The sequence below is a fragment of the Mandrillus leucophaeus genome, unplaced genomic scaffold, assembly GCF_000951045.1.
Source record: "Mandrillus leucophaeus isolate KB7577 unplaced genomic scaffold, Mleu.le_1.0 Scaffold247, whole genome shotgun sequence".
Taxonomy (NCBI): domain Eukaryota; kingdom Metazoa; phylum Chordata; class Mammalia; order Primates; family Cercopithecidae; genus Mandrillus; species Mandrillus leucophaeus.
Genome location: NW_012102554.1, coordinates 802,128 through 825,656, shown reverse-complemented (window position 1 = coordinate 825,656; position 23,529 = coordinate 802,128). Strand labels below are relative to the sequence as shown.

The 23,529-nt window shown below is 45.6% G+C and overlaps 1 protein-coding gene across 2 annotated transcripts in view; it reads right to left on the bottom strand.

Moving 5' to 3' along the window:
- Positions 1-23,529, bottom strand: part of CGNL1 (cingulin-like 1) — a 127,030-nt gene that overhangs the window by 27,089 nt on the left and 76,412 nt on the right. For both annotated transcript variants that reach the window (XM_011983168.1, XM_011983167.1), the window contains exons 9-10: positions 5,242-5,448; positions 3,732-3,836 (exon numbers count right to left, since the gene is read on the bottom strand). In XM_011983168.1, the coding sequence (XP_011838558.1) occupies positions 3,732-3,836; positions 5,242-5,448 (312 nt within the window). The remainder of the gene's footprint in view (positions 1-3,731; positions 3,837-5,241; positions 5,449-23,529) is intronic.

The following is a 23,529-nucleotide window of genomic DNA, read 5'->3' as shown; positions in this document are numbered from 1 at the left end:
CTGGTCTCTGCTGGGCTGGCTGCACTTTGAGAAGCAGCCAAGAGAACCAAGATTAACAAAAGCTGTTAGGGAAAAGATGGTGGCAAAAAGAAAGGTAATCAGAAGTTCAGTGTTGGGGGAATTAGCAGGAGTGGGCTCCAGCACAGCTGCCGCTGGGCACCCAGCAGAAGCAGAGTCAAACCTGGGGTTTCTGTTGATCGATGATTTAGCAGTGTTGGGGTAAAGGGTGAGGAGGAGTTATAGAACCAGTGAAGTATGGTATGGGACAAAACCCTCAAAACACGTGTCCCAAAAAATGTCAATTCATGAAAACAACAAATACAGAGGGCCCCCAATGGCTTCCTATAGAATCTTCAGGATCCAACTCATCCCCCTCCCTCTAGGAATCCCCCAGCCTCTCTTTCTCCTCCTTTTAGACCCCAATCCCAAGGGCTCCAGGCAGCAGACAAGCCAACCCAGCTCTACTCAGCCTCCATGTGGTTCATGCATGCATTTCTGCTCCACTCTTGGCTCAGGCAGGGCTGCCTGGCTCCTTCTCCTGAACCATGAGAGACACCACAGACTCACCACTCTGGGCCCAGGGCCTGCCAGCACCCCCCACCCCAACACACACACATTGCCTAGAAGAACAGATTTGCTACATTATTTTTAAATTATTTCTTGTAGGCTTGCCTCTTGCAAGGTAGTAAGCTCTGTAAAGGCAAGGGAGAGATTTTCTGTCTATCTGGGTATGTTCACTATTAGGCATATGATAAACAATTAGCTGTTAAAAATGAATGCCTATCCCCAAAAGCGATCCCAAGGCTTCTTATGTTAGAATCACCAAGCGAGGATGGGATGCCCATACTTAAAATGTAGATTCTAGCTTTTTCTGATGGAATCACAATTTTTCTCAGCATGGCGTTCACAATCATTTGCATTTGAAAACTCCCCAGATAATTCTAATATGTACTGAGGTTGAGAAACACTGTTTAGAACAACAGTCTGCTTCCTCCGTAATTCAAGAAATATGTTCCAATAAGTCACTGCTGAGAAAACGTCCCAAATTCACACGAAAAGAAGCAAACTTAGCAACTTTGCATTCTTCTGACCCTTCATGTGCACGGTGTCAGGAGTGAAATGCTCTGTAGCCACAGCGATTCTATTTCCAAGGCCAGCAATACAAGTTCATCAATGAATCATGAGATTAAAGTTTAGGGAAAATATATCAGATTGGGGAATCCGAGACACAACACTGGTAGACATAGGGTGAGCGTCCTTGAGCTTGGGGACCATTATCCGTAAACCGATGCAGACTTTTACCCTACGACTGAGGTCTCAATTAGCTCATATTAACAACAACCAAGTAGCAGGGAAGCCTACAGGTGTCAAGGAATGGGGCAGCTTAACGAGAAGGAAGCTGGTCTTCGTGGAGTCCCTGCCACTCAGTGTCTGTGGGCTGCAACAGCAGAAGCCTTGGGCCCTTTTTCCTTGGTTGTCTCAATACTCAAAAGTCCAATGGGGTGGCAGGGAAAGCCCTAGGAATAACGTATGCACTGTTAGCCCTTCCTGAAGGAAAGAACTGTGGTTTCTCCAGCAAAGGTTCCTTTATTTCCCCATCTGCAGAAGGCACTTTTAAATAGAATCACAGATGCCTTGCCTTAAGTGCAGTTCCAGTAGCCCTAGATAGCAACACAGTCCTGAAGCAAGCGGTAGGGCACTGAGCAACCAAGAACGGCATCTTTATGACCCTCTGCTACTTTTTAACTGAGTCATGGGAAATCAGACATAAATTTACCAGGGTCTTCGGCTACTATGTAAACAAATCTATTTATCATACATGAAGATGCAATAGACTAATAGCACAAAGACTGAGAAAAATCCCAGTTACTTTTTTCTTTCCTCAAGGGCCAAGGTCCCTTTGGGCTGCCAGCTTCAAGGACGAGAGTGTACACAGAAAGAGCAACCAAACAAAAGGAGCTGACTATCTGGTTTCCAATTTTAAAGGAAACAAAGTATTTTAGAGTGATGGTGCTTTTTTCATGGCATTGCTTTTAAGACCAGATAATTCAGCTAAAGACAGTGCAACTGTCAGGCCCATTTTTAATTCTCGCCAGCTGCACTGCCAGTGGCTAACACGACCACACACTGCACGAAGCACTCTCACCATCCCCACACCACTGGGAAAACGGGCCTCAACAAAAGTAACATGTCAGGGGTAATTTCCAAGGCGAGGCTAGAGATCCGGAGGTGGGGGTGGGTGGGGATTACATTAACATCTTCAGGCCCCAAGGCCATCATCTGTTCTGCGCACTGAATTCACTCTGAGTGCAGATTCCCAACTGGGGAACGACTTCCATATGTGTGAACAGTTCCTATTTGACCAAAGGAAAAGTTCTGAGAGACCCACAGCTGCACCTGGGACTTGGCGTGGACATACCCAGAAGGTCCAGATGTTTATTCCTATAGAGCACAAATGTGTTTCCTTTCTTCCTGCCCCCCAACCAGCCCACAAATTTAAGCCCCACACTCTGGCAGCTGGCTTGGGTAACAGGAACCAACCTAAGCTTTAAACAGCAGCACAGCACAAGTGCCATCCACACAAAATCAACCCCACAAGATTTTGTAATGAAGATCTAGATTTAAAGAAATAAAAAAAAATCCAAAGTGAAGGCAGTCAGACATTGAATTGGGACTTTACTATATGCAAACACGAGTTTTGTCCCAAGAGGAGGAGAAGGCACAGACTTCTGATTCTGGGGGAGAGTCCCTAAGCTAGGCTGACCTGTGGGGATCCTTCCTCTCCTCTATACTCTAGGAGATGAGGCTGAATACTCTTCAGGAAAGCTGCAACTAGGCATTTACAAATCTGAACCTGACTCGGCTCTTAACACTTTTAATGCCCCCACTTCACCTATCCCTGACTACAAGTGGGTCCTGAATGGAAAACTTTAACAACCTTCCTCTTAGACAACTCTCAAAAACACTGGCTTCCACCTCCTCAGAAACCCACCTGAGATACTTAAGCAGCATCCCGAGAGCCAACAGGAGGAGGACACACCTCCATCACCCTGAGGTCACTGTGCAAAGTCAGTCAGAACGGCAGTACAGGCCTGTCTTGAGAATGTACTTCAAATGGGAAAATCTAACGTTCTAAGAACTTACTGATGTGGAATGGCGATAGCTATCCAGTTTCAAGGAAATGACCTCCGCCTGCCTCTCGGAATAGCCATCCCGAAGGACTGTGCTCTATAGCGTGCATTTGCCCAGAGGAGAAGGGAAATTGCCTTCTGCCAGAAAGCAGACTCCACACCGCCTCGGGGGCCAGTCCTGCCAGCCTTCTCACACAACTTGTATTTTATCTTTGGAAAGCTGTCAAGCTCTTTAACGTCTAAACCGAGGTCTCTCCGCCTTGGCATTACTGACATTTGGGACCCGATCATTCTTTGTACTGGGCGCTGTCCTGTGCTTCATAGGATATTTAATAGCATCCCTATCCCTGTTTTCCACCCACGAGACACCGGTAGCATCTCCCCAGTTGTGACAACCAAAACTGTCTTCAGGCATGACCAAAACCCCTCAGTTGGGAACTGCTGGTCTAGACAGATACTTCAAATGACTGAGTGGTTATTATGGGTGAAAGGGAGCTACCTGGAAAGAAAGGGCCAAGGACAGTCTCCGCACACCCCTCCAGAATTGCGTCTCTGTGCATTCTTCTTGAGGGAGTAACGACAACAGCCCGTGGTGTTTACCTGAGCAGCCTCCAGTTCATTCTCTAGGGCCCTCCTGGCTGACACAGCTTCTTTTTCTTCCCTTCTGGCCTGCACAAGGGCCTCCTCTAATTGTCGTATTTCTCCCTACAACGAAACACTGGGTCAGTGTGCACTTAGATGTATGCTGTACCTATGAAACTGACTCAGTGGAATTAAATGAACACCGAAGACACCCATGACGTGGCAGTGGCTACAGTCACAACGCACCTGTCACGGACCCAAGGCGGCACACGACAGCTGTGTTCTTGGATGTGTGTGCCTGTCTGCAGTTCCAGTTCTTAGCCAGGTGTGAACATCCACATTATCTCGAGTGATTTTTTATTCTTTATTTTTTAGAGACAGGGTTTCATTATATTGCTCAGGCTGGTCATGAACTCCTGGGCTCAAGTGATCCTCCCTCCCACCTCTCAGCCTCCCAAGTAGCTGGAATTATAGGCATGAGCCACCATGCCCAGCTGGGGTAATTTTTTTTTTTTTTAAATACAAATATCCGGTCTTATTCTTGGAGATCTGAAAACAGCAGGTATTGAATGGACCCCACACACACAGTTTTATAAAAGGTACCCAGGTGGTTCTGACGGATGACTGCCGTGGTTTGAATGCGTCCCCCAAAAAGCATATGTATATGTTGGAGGTTTAATTACCATTGTAATGGTATGAAAAGGTAGAACCTTTACGGGGTGATGAGGCCATGAGGGCTCTGTCCTTCTGAATGGGCTCAAGCTGTCATGACAGTAGGTTCCTGGTCAATGGACAAGTGTGGCCCCCTTTGGCCAGTCAGTTCCCCACTCCACCTCTGCCCTTCTGCCATGTGATGCCATTCACACTGCGACACAGAAGGACAGCCCTCGCTAGAGGCTGGTATCTTAATATTAGCCTCCCCATCTCCAGAATTGTGAGAAATACATTTCTAGTTTTCCTTAATTACCCCAATGTGGTATTCCACGACAGCAGCACAGGACAGACGAAGGCAGTGACCACGTGTATCTCCTCCTTCACTGTCAGCTGCCCTTCCTACTGCTGAATGTGTGTCAACTCTCACTCCCAGCTTCCCACTGCTAGAGGTCTGGCCAACCAGGTCACTGGCTTGTTAAAATCAGTGTCACTTCAAAAACATCAACTATGAGTTAAAAAAGAATATATAGTCTTGAGTGAGAATCAGTCTAATGGTGGTGTTAAGACAGCATTTTCAGGTAGAGGCTTGTGCGAAGCCGTGGAAGGCTGGATGTGTCTGGTATCTGGGTGCATGGGGATTCCTGTGCCTAGACCCGTGTTCCCACCTGACCTCACCCTCCCTGTTCCCAGGCCTCCCTGTCATGCCACTCCAGGGGTAACAAAGAAATGGCTTACAGAGAGGATGTATTCACTATTGCCTTGACCTTTCCAACTAACTTATGACAATAAATCCCTTCCCCACTTTTGAAATCAATTACACAGGAAAGAAGGAGCAGCAGCTGCCAAAGCTGGGCCTGGGCCCAGCAAGCCTCACCTCGTACTTCTTCAGCGTTTCCTTCGCCTTGGCTTCATCGCCTTTCAGGTCCTCGATCTGCCTTTGAAGCTGAGCAACTCTCTGCTCCAGCTCTTCGCTTCTTCCCTGCAGCTTCTCGTTCTCCTCCTGCAGAAGCTTCATGCGCATTTCGGTCCCTGCCTGGTCTTGCTCTGAAGTGTTGCTCCTGCTGGCCAAGACCTCGACATTCTGTTAAAAACACAGAGCAAATGAACAAGGAGACCGGTGTCAAGGAGCTGTCCCCAAGCTGGGAGAACGGCTGGCATTTATGAAAAACTCATTGTGCCCACTCAGCCAGGCTCTGTGCTGAGCCAGGGGTCGGCAAACGGCAGCCTGCAGGTCCAATCCAGCCCTCCACCTGTTTTGAAAAGTGCAGTGTTATTGGAACATAGCCACGCCCGTCCATTTGCACATTGTCTGTGGCTGCTTTCAAGCTACAACAGCAGGGCCCAAGTGGCTGCAACGGAAACCCCAAAGCCTACGGTGTCACAAAGAATAAAATGTTGACTCTCTGGCTCTTTTTAGAAAGAAAAAGTTTGCCAACCCTTGCCTGTGTTAAGATCCTTACATGGGATTTCAACCTTTTAACAATTCCAGAAGGTGGGTGCTATTCTTATCACCATCTTAAATATGAGGAAACTGACACTTGGATAGTTTAAGTAACTTGTCCAAGATCACTTAGGAGGAGTTACATTCAGGCAGACTAAATCCAGAACCTGTCTTCATAACCCTCGCTTTCTGACATGCCCACTTCCCTGCCCCATCCATGGGCAGGGTCTTTTTTTTTAGACGGAGTCTCACTCTTTGGCCCAGGCTGGAGTGCCGTGGCGCGATCTTGGCTCACTGCAAGCTCCGCCTTGATCACGCCATTCTCCTGCCTCAGCCTCCCGAGTAGCTGGGACTACAGGTGCCCGCCACCACGCCCGGCTAATTTTTTTGTATTTTTAGTACAGACGGGGTTTCACCATGTTAACCAGGATGGTCGCGATCTCCTGACCTTGTGATCCGCCCGCCTCGGCCTCCCCAAGTGCTGGGATTACAGGCGTGAGCCACCGCGCCCGGCCCAGGCTCTTTCATAGAAGCTCTTGAGGAAGGGCAGCTTCGGAGTACAGGTTTTTTCATGTCCAACAGAAAAGAGAAATTTAAATTAGCTTAAATTCGGATACAGTTCATAGTGTAAGCTCTAGGTATGCTGCACACAATTCACAACAGAAAGGAATGACAGTCTCAGGGTGGTTATTGTTGATTCCAGAGGTCACAGGGGCTTTGTATTCTTCGGTTTAGCAATTTGAAGTGATGTTAAAGAAGTGAGTTAACACTTGTCCTGCCCAGCGTTCCACCTCTCCAGGCAGATCTCTTGCCTGTCCTCCATTTCTCCACTACTACAAAGATGCCAATATCAGCAAATCTTATGCCTACAACACAATGCTACAGACGCCTGCAGTAAAAGAAAGGCCCAGGGAGGACAAGGTTAGGCTTTGAAAGTCTGTATCACAGCCCACGTGGGAGAAGTATCTGCTAGAATTGCTCACTTGTATAGACTTTATGGAAAGATCTTTACATCTCTTAGTAGTATAGTAAGCTTATTCTGCTGAACCTAACCAGTTAGAGAGGTTCAGGAACCAGAGCATCATTTCATGTCCCAAATGTTTAATTCTATACAACAGAGAAAGCCCATCAGTGCCAAGCAACTGAGTTAGAATGAAGTTAGCTGGCATTGCTAGGAGAAAACTAAGGTGTCAGACAGCTGGGATTTCTCAGCTCTATCAGGATATCATCTCCTAACGAAACCAGCAAGGGGACATGTCACAAAGATATACAGAGAAGAAATGAAGTGTGGTTGAAAACTTGAGGAAGGATCTAAAGAATCCAGTAACGGGTCAGACCAGGGAAAGCAAAAGTCTAGATTGCCCATTTCTGCCCGAACTCTCCCATCAACATGTGAGACAAAGTTACAGTTATCAAGACAGGGCAGTACTGGCATGAGGGTAGGCATAGAAATCAATGAAACAGAATTGGGAGTTCAGAAATAAACCCCTACATTTATAGCCAACTGCTTTTCAACAAGGGTGCCAAGACAATTCAGTGGGGGAAAGAATAGCCTTTGACAAATGGTGCCACGACAATTGGATATCCGCATGAAAAAGAATGAAGTTAGACCTCTACCTCATACCATACGCAAAAATTAGCTCAAATGGATCATAGGCCCAAATGTAGGATCTAAAACTATAAAACTCTTTAAACACAGGAACAAATATTTGTGACCGTGGGTTAGGCAAAGGCTACTTAGCTACAACACCAAAAGTACAAGTGACAAAAGAACAAACAGATAAATCAAGCTTCTTCAAAATTTAAAACTTTTGTGCTGCAAATGATGCCACCAAGAAAGTCAAAAGACAACCGTCAGAATGAGAGGAAGTACAAGTCATATATCTAATAAAGGACTCATATCCAGAATATATAAATGATTCTTTAAACCCAGTAATAAAAATACTTAAAACCCCATTTTAAAAATGGGGGCCAGGCGCGGTGGGTCATGCCTATAATCTCTGCACTTCAAGAGGCCCAGGTGGGCGGATCATTTGTGGTCAGAAGTTCAAGGCCAGCCTGGCCAACACGATAAAACCCCATTTCTACTAAGAATACAAAAATCAGCCAGGTGTGGTGGCGCACACCTGTAATCCCAGCTATTTGGGATGCTGAGGCAAGAGAATTGCTTGAACTCCGGAGGCAGAGGTTGCAGTGAGCCGAGATGGGACCATTGCACTCCAGCTTGGGTGACAGAGCAAGACTCCACCTCAAAATAATAATAATAATAATAATAATGGGGAAAGGATCTGAACAATATACAAAATCCAATAAGCATATGAAAACATATTCAACGTCATTAGTCATTAGGGAAATGCAAATTAAACCCATAATGCGATACCACTTCACATCCACTAGGCTAGCTATAACAAAAAAGACAGATAATAACAAGTATTGGGGAGAATTTAGAGGAATTAGACCTCTTATACATTGCTAGTAGGAATGTAAAATGGTGCAGCTACTTTAGAAAACAGTTTGCCAGCTCCTCAAAATGTTACACAGAGTTATGGTACGACCTGGCAATTTTACTCCTTGGTATATAGCTAAGAGAAATAAAAATAAGGGGCCAGGCACAGTGGCTCACACCTATAATCCCAGCACTTTGGGAGGTGGACAGATTACCTGAGGTCAGGAGTTTGAGATCAGCCTGGCCAACATAGTGAAACCCTGTCTCTAACAAAAATACAAAAAAATAGCCGGGTGTGGTAGTGGGTGCCTGTAATCCCAGCTACTTGGGAGGCTGAGGCAGGAGAATCACTTGAACTCAGGAGGCAGAGGTTGCAGTGAGCCAAGATCACACCATTGCACTCCAGCCTGGGTGACAAGAGTGAGACTCCATCTCAAAAAAAAAAAAAAAAGAAAAGAAAAAGAGAAAAGAAAAACAGAAAAAACATATATCCACATAAAAACTTGTACATGAATGTTTACGGCAGCATTATTCACAGTATCCAGTAAGTGGAAGCAATCTAAATGTCCATCAAACAGTGAATGGGTAAACAAAATGTGGCATATCCATACAATGGAATATTATTTGGCCATTCAAAGGAATGAAATACTGATACACGCCACAACATGGATGAACTTTGAAAATATTATCCTAAAGAAGCCAATCACACACACACACACACAAACCCATATTGACATTTATATGAAAGTCTGGAATAGCAAATCTACGGAGACAGAAAATAGAATAGTGATAGCCCAGGGCTGCTACAGGGAGGGATATGGGGAAGGGTCCAGGAGTGACTGCTAATGGGGATAGAATTTCTTTTTAGGGGTGATGAAAATGTTCTAACATTGACTGTGGTGATGGTTGTACAACTGTGTGAACATACTAATACCACTGAATTGTACACTTTCAATAGTTGAATTATATGAATTATATGCTATATGAATTATATCTTAATATAGCTATTTTAAAAAAAAAAAAAAGGTAAACAAAAGTTAAGGGAAACCTGGGGCTGGAGTAGGGATGGTGGAGAGAGATGATGCATTTACCCCAGTGGTCTGGAGGTTTGCTGAGATGTCAGAGAGGGGAAGAAGAGGCTCAAGACCATCTGCCCAAAGCTTTCAGTAAAGCAAAGAACACTTACATGTGTGGTCAGCACCCTTTGATTCACCCAGAAATCTCAGGAAGAATGAGGATACTGAATAACAGACCTGGTTTAACCTGGATTGGGGCCTAACTAGCACCTTAGCATGTAATATAAGGGAATCTGGACTGAATTGTGATGTTTAGAACTTGGCATGCAAGTCCTTCACTCAGCTTATGGCTGGCAGGGATTTATGCCAATCCTAACTTTCAGTGGCATGGCCTGAGTATGACTCTACCAGACCTTGTGTGTATTGAGACACTTAGTCCTTTTTTTTTATTATTTGTAAAGTGATACTATGTTTTTCTCTATGTCTTCACATTATGTTTACAAATAATTTAACATGAGCCTGTGTTAGCAAATCTTCCCAAAAGTCCTCTCCCATTTTCATGCTCCCGCACCCCCACACACCCAGCTCACTATATAAAGCCCATAGAAGAAACTTTCCCTTCCTGAAACCATACCTAATTCACCTGCAGTAGTCATGGAATCTAAAATAAAAATCCTATCCTTTTGTTCAAGGCAAGTACTACATGTAAGTTCCTCTCCATGACTTCCCAGTGAAGAAAAGAAACACGGCGGAGAGGACCTTCAAAGTTCTCCCAACTCTGAAGTGCGCTGATGCTTGCATCCATGTATCATCTTTTCCAGATCAGACTTTGTGTCTCATGGATGTGGCAAAGGCAGCAGAACTGCACCAAGACAGAGCTGGTAAAGAGCAACTCAGGTGGAAGGTCCCTGGGGGCAAGTACTGCTGAAGTCATTAAAGTTGCTGGCGTTATGTTTCTACGATTCTCTGATCCCACGTCCTATATGTCATAACAATATTAGAGAGGAAGCACCATCATAAATAAAACCAAAAAGCACACAGTTTTTAATAATTCATTTGGCTATATCACACCACCTATGTGATGTCTGGTTTTAAAAGAATTATATGGATTTGTATCTTAATATTTTAACAATTATTCACTTGTACAGGTAGTCGATTCCTCTGCCACTCCAAAAAGTTGGAAACACCACATCAGATTCATCACCACAAAGGCAAAAGTAACAAAACTGTGCCATTTTCTATCATTTTTCAAGGTTGGATCATCACTAAAAATTATACCAAGATTATTTTTTCAGCTACGAGGCTGCCACATCAAAAGGTTTAATAACACAGTGTGTGTAATATGAGGAAACATATTCTCATCGACTGTTGGCGGGGCTATAAACTGGTATGAGGCTCCTGGACGGCAATTTGGTAGTATCTATCAAAATGACAATGTACATTTCCTTTGAACCGGAAACTTATCGTCTCTCATTTTATCCCACGTGTGTGCAAACTGACATATAAATGAGATTATTCATTGCAGCACTTTAATAGCAAAAGATTGCATACTACTAAAGGCCAATTAGGTACTAGTTAAATAAGTTACATCAGGTCAATGGTATCTTGTGCAGCTGGGAGAAAAAAAGAACAAGAAAGTGAGGAAAAAGCAAGAGACAGATTAGTAGACATGGCAAGCTTCTGTGTGTATAAAAAGAAGGTAAGGAGGGATAAAGATGTATTTACTTGGCTACACAAGAAACTGGTAACAGTGACTGGCTATGAGGAAGGAAACTGGGGCTGTGTGGAAAACAGCAGAAGGAAGTTTTCAATTGCAAACCCTCTGGTAATTTTTAAATTTTGAACTAAGGAAATTCAACATGTATTACAATTTTTTAATATAAATATACATTTTCTTTTAAAAGACTGACCATCAATGGTCTCAGGAACTCAGAGAACAATCCACCTCCTCGGCCAAGTTCTCACCTCCTCCAGCCTCTAGAAACCCTTCCTTTGTCTTTTCATGGGTACTTCTGGGCCATGAAAGATAGCGGAGCTGGAGGCCCAGGAGCAGCTGTACAAACAGAGCACAGCGCCAACTCTCCCACGCCGGTTTACATAGTTAAGCAATTCCTTTTCACCACATATAGCTGGGAGAGTGGAAAAGGCCCAGATGGCCCAGGACTTGCAACTACACGAGTGCCTCCCCAACTTTTCCACTCCAGCAACCCTAAGGCAAAGGAGTCCCGTGTGGGGTGATGAGAGACATCCAAGGGACTGCAAAGAACCGCTTTCAAGGCTTGGGTTTTTCCATTATAAATGAATCTAAATTTTGCATCCAACACCATAGCATTTTTCATTCTACTATGTCTCTTTTTACATTAAGGATACTGTGTTCTTGGTATTCCAGGAAGTGGCGTCACTTTTATCCTGTGACTTTGCCAAGCACTCTCCTCCTTGCCCACCCAGCACACAGACGCATGTCCCATCCTGAGGAACACAGACATAAATCGCCTCAAGAATGGAATTCTCCTTTATACTTCTAAAAATGCTTCTCTATCTGTTTAGAGGAAACAGCAAAGGCTCTGAAGTCAGCCAGATCAGATCCACACCCAGGCGGTGCCTCTTGCTGGACCTTCCACCGGGCCTGGCCTCACAGAGCCTTTGTTTTCTATCTGAAGAAGGGGGATGAATTGCCCACCTCGTACATTATTGTAAATATCTAGTTAAATGGGATGACAGCTCTTGTGGTAGCCCTTGTTATTACTGCTAGGCCAACTAAACTCACATCTGCTTCCCAAAAGGGAAGACTTCACACAGCTTACCAGCTGTGGTTCCAAATCGTCACACTTGGCTTCAGGCCACTACCTGCACATTTTTTACCAGCTAAAAAAACTCAAGACTAGACTTCTCAAAACAGAGAACTGAGGTCTTCTACTAGTCCTTCCAGGGGGACTGCACTGCACAAAGAAGATGACACCCATCTTATTTCAAAGGTAAGTCGGGTTTCTTGGTTGGCTAATTTATTAAAATCTTAGCCCCATTTCCCAGTCGAGGGTGGTGTGGTAAACTGATGGCATCTAAGAAAAACATTCTTCTAAAACAGCCAAACAGCCAAACAGCATGCTTCAACATGCTGAACTGCTAAATTTCCATTACTTTAAAAATAGTTGACTTTTAGCCATATGCTCCAATTACCAATTTTAAAAGAAGGAAAAAAGAAATATAACAATTGTATCACACATACGCAAGAGAGTGAAATCCCAGTCTTTGCCATACCGCCATTCATTGCAAATAATCACCTGCCTGCAGGCTGGCACATTTTCCACATTTTCATGGGTTAACACCCACATTTAGAAGTGTTCACACCGGCCCCTGGAGCCACAGGAGATGAGCACAAAACCCCCCATGGCACCATAAATGGCCCCATCTGCACGTTCTGCCTGACTCAGGAAGCTGAGGAGTGCTCACTGTAGGAACACGGACCCGACACCTTGGATAGGCTCACTTCTGATGGACAACAAGTCACCACACAGGGCGAGGGCCTCCAGCTTGTCCTAGTGCCGACCCAATACACAGACATATCAGGTTTTACTAATTAACACGGCCTCTGCCACAGCCGGCTTTTGTTTCCTTTCTGTCTCTCTTTTTTGCTGAATGAGTGAAAACAGCTGAGGCGTGGAGGCCGGGGCATCCAGAGAATGGAATGTTGGTGTCAGTTCCATCTCGCTGGCCACCCCCACGCCCCAGTGTGTTGGGGCTGCAGGCTCCCAGCTGAGAGGTGCTAGAAGCGTCCCCTAGGTCAGCTCATCTGCTGGGAAATTACTGTCTTCTCACCACCATGGCTGTGGACGTCTGCTTTCATTTGCACAGTAAGGGCCTGGGTCACAATAATGCATCCCTTCCTCACTCTGAGAGTGTTAGGAACCAAGTTCCCTGTATTGTGTCTTCAGCTTCCCCCTCAAATGAACAAAGGTCAACTATTCAGGTACCGAAACAGCATATATTTTAGTCTTAACTAGCATACTTCATCCCTTCTCCCAATCATCTGTTAATTTCCTTGGCATAAGGTCTCTAATCTTGGGCTTCTCAAATTTTAATGAATTACCTAGAGATCTCATTAAAACGCTCATTCTGACTCAGGAATTCTGGAGTGGGACCCAGGACTCTGCATTTCTAACAAGCTCCCAGGTGATACCAATGATGCTGGTCTGTGGATACCCCTTTGAGCAGTGAGGTCTAGGCTGATGGGACCCTTCTCAGTTCTCAGGACCTTCCTGCAGAGATTTGAGCTGAGCTCCTAACTGGTCAAATCCTTTATGCTTCCTGGTAGGACTCTCAGTGCCTGGGATTCGACGTCAGGTGGCTTGTGCACTACTGCAGGCTTTGCAGCCAGCTCACATTGCAACCTTCCTTCTGCAAGCTCTCGCCCCCTCTGAATTCAGTTCACATCCTTAAAGAAGGTATAATCGGTAATACTTAAACAGATCAGAAAATCAAAAAAGAAAGAGATACAAATCTTTAAAAAGTTGAAATTCTTTTAGTAATGTAAAGTGATGGGTTCCTTCCTTCCTCCTTTTTGATTTGCCTACTTACCATTTTTTGGTCAAGATGGGGTTGAGCCATTGCAAAATATTTTTAAATCCCATGTTCCAAGAAGAACATCAGAGTTTCCAAATTTTCTCTCACTGTATTTATCAAAATTGCCAACACCAATCTCTGCCGACATATCTACAGTTCAGAACTCAGTTGGTTATACAGTGATAAGCTCTTTTTGTTTGTGTGTGGCGGGGGGATGCAAATAAATAGTGCATGGGAGAGATGGAAATAAATGTGGCAAAGGAAGTGGCAAAGAAGTAGAGGGTGTTCATCACCCAGGTCCCAAATATTTCCAAGGAAGAGTTGATTCCAATGCGAAAAATTGTACAGATCAATATTCAATTTCTTTTTGTTAAAAGATGTGAATTCTAGACCAGACCCCGCTAACAATTCACGTATGATGACAATAGATTAACTTCCATCTGCCTTCACTTTCCCCCTCTGCAACACAAAAGGGTCAGTCTATCTCGTTTCAATGTCCTGGCCAGCTCTAACAGTCTGGGATTCTAGAATGAACTTGAAGAAGTCACGCAGCATTAGGCAGTCCTGGAATTCAATGAGCTAAGAAGACTGGAGGTTTTACTCCTACTGCCTCATGTTTATATTTTATTTTCAAATGCTGCCATTTAAACCAGATCATCTGTAACAATGTCCCTGCCACAGCATCTAGAGGTGAGGGCCATTCTCTCCTTATGGTCACTAACCTGCCATACTCGTGGAGTTTACATATACCTTGCTTAACGAAGATTTTATTTACATCCTGTGTTTTTGTTGCCCTGGTGGCAATTTTCTTGCTTACAGAACAACCTAAAAGATACTCCCTTTTAATCATATTCAATTACCCAGTTTTTCCTATAGCAACTCAGTGACTACATAGGTTAAAAATGTCTCTGGTTTTCTTCATAACGTCCTTAGGAAATAAGTCAACATGCTTCCCTTTAAAAAACTAGTTAAGATTCCCTCTCAGAGTGGCCTGTAATGAAGATATAGGTCCAAGACAAAAGTTTCAACAATAAAATCCTCACATTTGCTCACAGAATGCATTTGACACACAGTAAACCTACAGAGATACCCGAGATGGAAATTAAAATACCTGTGACCACAATACACTGCAACTAAATAGACGTGGAGCAGTTAAGTGATTTGATTTTTCCGAAACACAACATGTTCCATAGTTCAGGTCTTGTTCTGTTTATACAAAATGTCCAGAATAGGCAAATCCATACAGACAGAAAGTAGACGAGTGGTTGCCAAAGGATGAGAGAAAGGGGGAATTCAGATGAAAGGGGCTTTATTTGGGGTGATGAAAATGTTCTAGAATTAGATAGTGGTGGTGGTTACCCAAATTGTGAATATATAAAAACCACTGCAGTGCACACTGTAAAATGTTTAAAATGAATTTTGTGTTATATGAATGTTATCTTCATAAAAACAAAAGAAAACAAAAAGAGTGCAGGCCTTGGAGTCAGCAGACCTGAACTGGTCCTGCTTGTTCTTGTTGAAACTTCAGTTTTCTCGTTATTCTAAAAATGAATTGAGACATTATGCAAAGCACCTAGCAATGTTTCAGACACACAGTAAGACCTCAGTCAATGACCACAATACCTTAAGGTTAGGTAGACAAAAGTCACACACCCAGGACTTGAACCCGGCTCTGACTCCTTGCTTGTGACCTCTGCTAGTTGCTACCAAGCTCTTCCAAGTGGGGGCAGCAGCTTGAGGAAAAATGTGTTTCTCTGAAACACAGCCTTAGACCTTCCATTGTGCCTTTGCTTTATTTTTTTAACACCACTCCTTAGAAAAATTCTTACAAAATGTTCCCCAGTTTCCAGGAGATACAAAGAGCCTTACATCATATTTCTAAGACACCATTTCCCTCACCATGAGAGCCACAGTCTAAGCTAACCTTGTGACCAGCATGTAAAAGTTCTGTTTATAGAACCCAACGTGCCCCTGCAGTGCCGTTCGCCTTCAAGGAGCTGCTGGCTGGAGGAAGGGACTCCACCCAGACAATGCCCTGTTTCCAGCGCTCTGCGTCACTTGGAAAATATTGGGGGATGAGAGCCGAGCCGGGTAAACGCAAGGGTTAGACTCCCAGTTAGAGCGCTGTCACAGATAGACCACATGGCTTTACAAATGATTACAAATCAGCTTGCTGTCAGCACACACATGTCCAACAGGTTCAACAGGATTTTTGAAGAAAGAAGATAAACAAGCTGCCAAAGGCTCAATCTGGAAGCTCACAGGCCCTACTCCGGTCCACAGTTCTGCCCTGCACCCCTGCCCAGAAGTCTTGTTATTTGTGAAAACGGGTCCTTCAGCTTCCCCATTTTGCTGCCACCATATATCCATAAACGCTGAAAGAATCAATCCTGAATTACAGAAATCACGCCATTTTCAGAACTTAAATACAAATGCTGAGGCCAAGAACTTTCAATCCAATGACGCTTCTCATTAGTGCCTCCTTGCAGCCCCAAACAAGACCAAATTTCCATGTAGAAAGCTGTCAACTTTTCTCTTTGTCCCACACTTTCATGGCCACCGGAGCGATGCTAAGCAGGGACTGGAGAAAGAAAAGGACACGGCCTCAGTAGGCAAGAGCCTGGGCCAAGACTGCTACAAGTGTTTAGGCTGACTCTGGTACCCACAGGGTTAAGACACCTGACAAGAGTGACCTTTATTATTTCCTCCTTTAAAGTAGTAGGCTGTTCCCTGAGACAGAGCTGAGCAGACCAGGCTCCTACAAAGCCCACAGTCCCCAGGTTCCTCCTTGCAGGCCAGGCTACCCGGGTCAACAGCCAGCTCTAACTGACTGGCAAGGGGAACAGGGCCAGAATAGAAACGTCCTGATCCTGGTATAGTCACCTGATCACACTGAGGTTTTTGTGCAAGTAACAACTTCTCCAAATCGCAGCTCAGCTTTCTTAAAAACAGGGTGGTGTTAATGGATCCATTCAGGGCACGGATCAAGAAAAATGAAAGATAATGGGGCCAAATGTCAAAGGAAGAGTCGCTGTATAGACAGCAAACAGTGTCCAGGAAGGAATTACTGTGTACCACCCAGAAGTTACAGAGCATAAATCACAGATTTCCGTCTATACAGAGGCCTTGAAGGAGGTGTGGTGACTTTTTGGCCCTCATCCTCCTAGAGCAATTGTTTCCCAGGCATGCTGTTGGCAAGACTCACTCAGTCCCTCCTTTTCTGAATGGAGAATAAAATGTCACTCCCTCCCTCAAAAAAGCTGGGACAGACAGAGGGGGAGGGATGGAGTAACCAAGTCTAATCTAAGACCTCCCCCAGGACTGCTCTAGGGCCAGCCCTCATCTGTTTTAAAAAGAAGCCATCTTGGGGTGCTGACCAAACAGGCCCCATGAATCACTGTGGGGATCATTAGTGCTGTTCACCTAATATTTCCAGTTCTTCTCTCCTCCAGGCACATCAATCTGCTTTCCTGCCCCCTTGAAGTCAGGAGTGGCCATGTGACTAGCTTTGGCCAAGAAAATGCGAGAAGTGGCATGTGTCATGTCCAGGTACAAGTTCCAAGAGCCCATTAGTGATTTACCATATCCTCCTCCTACCCCACTGCAGAGATCGCCAACACCTGGGTCCCCCAGGGACTCAGGAACAAAGCAACTAACTCCAACCCTGCCATGACTGGATGTGTAGCATGAGCAAGAAATAAGCTTTTCTTCGTGAAGCTATAGAGCTTTGGAGGCTGTTTATGATTGCAGCATCATCTAGCCTATCACATCACGTAAAGACCTACTATTATACTTGCAGATTCAACCCACCCAGCTCACATCCATTAAAAACAAAACCTGGAGTTCATCACAAGCTTCAGCCCCAAGGACAAGTGGGGCTGTAGCAAGGAAAGAGCCCAGGCTCCCAGAGTCAGACTTGAGTTTAAATCCTGGCTCAGCCGCCCACCAACCATGCAACTCTGAGCCCGTCAATTATCTTTTATTGAGCTGTAATCGCCTCCACTTTGAAAGGGCAATGATAGCACCTAACATACAGGATGGCGGTGAGGATGAAATGTAACGTGTGTAAAATACATAGCATGTGGCCAGGCGTGCACTGTGCACTGAGTAGACAGGAGTGATTCTGCTAACCCTCGTCATCATTATCATCATCATCGTCCTGCTTTTGTCAATGACCAGCAGTGAACCCGGAGGCTCTGTTTCCTGCTCTGTAAACTGGAAGAGCAATGCTATGCCACTCCCAGTGTGAGAGTATCTAAGGAAGTACTCAGCGCAATGCCAGGCAGGGCGCAGGGGCAGCTGCTCAATAACCGTGAATACCCCATACCACCCTGATATGATTTGGCTGTGTCCCTACCAAATCTCATCTTGAATTGTATCTCCCAGAATTCCCGCATGTTGTGGGAGGGACCCAGGGGAAGGTAATTGAATCATGGGGGCCGGTCTATCCCGTACTAGTCTCATGATAGTGAACTAGTCTCACGAGATCTGATGGGTTTATTAGGGGTTTCTGCTTTTGTGTCTTCCTCATTTTCTCTTGCTGCCGCCATGTAAGATGTGCCTTTTGCCTCCCACCATAATTGTGAGGCCTCCCCAGCCATGTGGAACTGTAAGTCCAACAATACCTCTTTTTCTTCCCAGTCTTGGGTATGTGTTAATCAGCAGCATGAAAACAGACTAATACACACCCCTTCCACTCCAAGCCTTTACCCAGCCTGCCCTGAGCGAGCCCTGGAACACTACAGGCTGATGAAGCTGCAACACCTGCCCCACACACATCGGGGGCCCAGTCCTCAACTGGTCCACTCTGAGCTTCAGGCTGCCCTCCAGGACCTATCCGATGAGAGTCCCACTCCCTCCACCCCTAGCCAAGTCACCTGCTGTCACTTACTGGACACAAGCACTGCATCTGCCAGGGTACTCTCACCTTGGGGACCCCAGCCTAACCCCTAAGATACCCACATCTACCCAGGTGACTTGTGATTTTGAGAAGCCCTCTTGGGTATGAGTCACATACCCAAGAGACGTGGCCCATCCCCGGGGCCAGCTCATCAGAAGTAGGGGGAGGTCCCCTGCCAAGGCTCTGACTGACCTACTGTTGAGGATCTGGAGGGCCTGGCAGTCCCCGCCTGGCCCTGGCTTTGACAATTAACGGTGTTACAGTGAGGCTCTGCAGAGTAACAGACTTCACATCTAGGAAAATCTGCCATGTGCCACAAAATCCCTGGTCACACACTAAAAGCATCCCACACTGTGCATCCTTAGGCGGTAGCTTAATGAAATGCTATGCCTGGTACTGACGTATCCCAACTGCACTGGGACCTCTGAAAGTGGCCTAAATAGAAGGAACACTGGAGGCTGAGCAGGAGTGGGTGTCTTGGTCCCAGGGCAGCCCCTGGGTCGGTCTATGTGACCTGAGGCAGCCACAACTTCCCCAAGCCTCATTTCCATGACTATAAAATGTCACAGAAGAGAATCCAATTAAGGATTGAAGTACCCACCACTGATCGTCTACAGTCACTGAATGTACAAGTTGAACAAGGTACAGTGCCATTTTTAAAGACTTTAAAGTCCCAGAGAGAGTTCAACATGTTCATAAGTGAAATCTAAGTAATCACTGGCTGAAGACAGGCTCATGAGCACACTGGTCTAAGGTCTTTAAGCCATCTCTGCAATTAACTGCACGGCAGATGAAGGTTATTTCCTCTCTCTGACCTACCAAAGTTTCCATTTCTCCAGATAAATTAAAACAGGCCTGTATTTCATTCATCTTACCCATTCATAACGTCACAGAGCATCAGCATTATTTGAGACACCAACTTTCTCAGGTTGAAACCCTCATTTGAATTTCCAGCACTTCCTTCCACTTTCCCTGCTATCTCTGGAAGATAAGCAGCCATTCAGTCTCTGCTCTGGGGGCTGGAAACACACTGCCTCTCAAAACAAGCCTTTCCATTTTCCCACAGCTCTCAGGCATGGAAACTTCTCCTTCACACTGAGCTGACGTTTGCATTCCTACAATATCACTGAGACCAACCAAGGATGGTTTAGTGAGACCTTCTTCCAAATGAGAGCCTTTCAAACACTGAAGCCCACCCTCATACCATCCAGCTTTCTTTTCCTCTTAGGCTAAACTGTCCAAGGTCCTTCCTCGCTTACTGGCAGGTTGTACCAAGTCTTCTCTCAAAGCATGGGGGCCAAAATCAAAACAACGCTCCCTGCAAATTGGGCCTATCAGCATCCTGATTACCAACTGCTCTAGGCTCCTGAACAGCCTCCCAGAGAACAGAAGAGTCAGACCCCACACAGAGGCTGGAGATAAAACCTGGGGCTTGAACTAAAGACTACTAACCACAGATTGTCCCCGCCACCTCTAGACAAGCAGACACCCACGGGACCCTTCCCAGAACCTCCCCTCTGTGAGTGCCACTGCAGGATCCATGGGGGCAGTCAGGGCACTGCTGCTGGGGTTCCACTCCTGCTCCCATCTCTTCCTTAGCTGCCAGTCCCTTTCCTCTTTCCTCCCCATCTAGGTGCCTCCAATAACCCTCTGGCTCCCATGCAGTTCTCAGATGGCTCCTAGAGGTCACCCCTTGCCCCAACCCCATCCCCTTTGCTGGTAAGTTGTACCTTGACTTCTGGGGAAAAAATCAGACAACACCCTTTTCCTTTAGCCTCCTCCCACTCCCCACTTCTTCTCTCCCACTATGGCCAATACCCTGTCTCCACCTCTCACCCCATCCCATGCCAGGCTATGCCTGGTGAACTGGACGACAAGCCTAACTCCCCACATAGGCCTCAGGTGAGTTGCTGGTTGCATCCCCTGAGGACAGGGCTCTGGCTAGGCTGGCATCACTAGATTTACTGAGTGCTCAGTCTATGCCAGACACCGGCTATGTGCTTTCCATGAGTCATCTCATTGAATTCTCGTCGGTTTCCCCCTGAGGGAGGCACTACTATTAACTATTATAATCCTTTGCTTCTAAGTGAGGAAACCGAGGTACTGAGAGGTAAGTCACTTGCTTAGGTGCTCACAGGTATAAGCAGCAGAGCCAGAAGCCAACGCAGGCAGCTGGACTTGAGAGCCCACAGGCTGAAAACCAGACCAGGAGCCCTTCCAGACAGGGCCCCCATCTCACTCTGTGCCCAGCCCAGCACCTGGCACACAGCACACTCACAATCCAAGGTTACTGAATTAATCAGTTTGATAGAGGTTTTTATGTGTCTAGGTATTTTTTTCATACCCAGTGATACTCCCCAAGCATACACACACATTCCCCCACCACACATGCATTCTGTATTTTATAGTTAATACACACTATTTTAGTGGTGTCATGGGCTGAATCCACTATTGTTAGCTGACCTGAGAACCTAGCCTCAATTCATAACAATGTCTCTATGAGAATATTCCTTCAACTTGCAAACACCTCACATAAAAATAAAATGTTAGCACCCTCTGTTCCTAAAATAAGCATTCAGTTAGCAGATTCATTCATTAGGATGCTGTCTACCTTTGCGTTACTAAAAAATCTGTCCTGGCTAAAGTCGGCCTCACTTTGTTACATCTTTGCCTCAGAAAACATGCCTGAATTTCAGAGGAATGTGTGAACTGAACACTCTACACTTTTTTTTTTTTCCCAAAGTCTCCATTCTCAATCTAAATTTTTCACAAAATTGATAGTTCTCTGGGAGCACAGGCTCTTGCTGACCCTGATAAATGATTGCCCTAATTAACAATGTTCAGTTCCCCAAGAGGGCTGGAATTCCAGCTCAGGAGGGGCCTGACGTTTGTTCTAGCCTCTCATTTTCCAGATGAGCAAACTGGGGCCTGGAGAGGTTAAGTGGCCTGTTCAAAGTCACACAGTGAAATCTCAGCCATGGCGGGAAGTTGACGGCCTTGATGCCAACTTAACCCTTTCTTCAGGCTTCATCTATTAACCTAAGTAATTCCTCTCCCACTCCCTGACAATGGCAGCGCCCTTGCCAACACGCGGCTTCTCTGCCAGTGCTGCGTGGGAACCCATGGGCTCCAAGGCATCCTTATGCTTATCTGGCCTCTGAAAAACACAGAAGAGCCTCTCGTGTTTTCAGCTGCTGCCAGTGGCCACCCACCAAAGAAAAGGGTGTGAAGGAAAACATCTCACACTTCCTTCTCAACCCCAAAGATGCACCCTCCGTTCCCACTCCCCACGCCCGGGTTCTCATCCACTCACTGCTAGAAAGCCAGGCTGCACAACTCCAATACACACCTCACCACCCAATCCATTTACCAGGCATCTTCCAGAATGACCTAGCCAAGATGGCACTTCCGCCATGACACAGCTCAGAGCCCGGAACGACTCCCGACACACAGCAAAATGCATCCAAACTCCCCTCAGCCTGGCCTCCAAAACCTTCCTAAACTGAATTCAATCTACCTATTCCGTCTGATCTGCCCAAGGCTTCAACTCAAACCCTGTGTCAGACACATTCCTCTTCGTACCGGGTCAGACCCATTTCCCATTACAGACCTTGGTATAGTATCTACAACTCTCTGTGGAAAGTACCCCAAAAAGAAGCAATTATATAACGCAGTATTTCCCCAGCAGTATGCTATGGAATAAAAGCATTGTGGAAGATTCTTTGAAAAAAGATTTGTAGCCTGGTCATATTGTGGAAAATTCTGATGGTCAAGTCCTTTCTCAGTGAATCACAATTTACATTAACCCACATATTAAAGGCTCTGAGAAGTTACATAATAAGAAAAGCCATTTAGGCCAGGTATGGTGGCTCATGCCTGTAATCCCAGCACTTTGGGAGGCCAAGGCAGGCAGATCACTTGAGGTCAGGAGTTTGACACCAGCCTGGCCAATACGGTGAAACCCTATCTGTACTAAAAATACAAAAATTAGCCAGGTGTGGTGGCACAGGCATGTAATCCCAGCTACTCGGGAGGCTGAGGCAGGAGAATCACTTGAACCTGGAAGCCAGAGGTTGCAGTGAGCTGAGATCACATCACCAGCCTGCTGGACACAGAGAGACCCTGTCTCAAAAAAAAAAAAACAAAAAACAAAACAAAACAAAACACCAAAAAGCCATTACCTTTATTTCATGAGCTACCAAGTTTATCTCAGCTCTTCCTTCCTTTCTCCACCTCTACCACTGCCATGCAACTCCAAGCTGCCAATGTTTCCTTCCCGGGCAACAGCAAGACCCTCCAAGCTGGTCTGCCCACATCCCCTCTTCTGCCCTTTCCAATCCATCCCCACACACTGGGGCAGGAGAAATTATTTTGAGGCCCAAATCAGGTCATGTCACCCTCTACCAAATGCTTCATTGGCCGCCTTGTGCTCTTAAGGATAAAAGCAAAAATAAACAATGAACCTCCTTAATTCAGTCCCCAATGTCTATATCGTCTACCTACCCTTCCAGCCCCATCTCATGCCACACTCCTCCTCCTCACCCACCCCATCCTTCTACTGGCTTAAAAAAAAAAAATCCTCCTGTACCATACTTCCTCCCATCCCAGGGCCTCTGCACATCTGCCTGAAGACTCTGCCTCCTCTCTACCAATCCTCACCTCCTCAAGGAAATGGTCCCTGACCACCCAAATGAGGTCAAATCCTAGCCCCTCTCTTCCATAGGCCTTATCATGGGTACAATTTTTATTTACTTGCATGATTTTTTTCTTATGTTCTCTTCTACTAGACTGTAAACTTT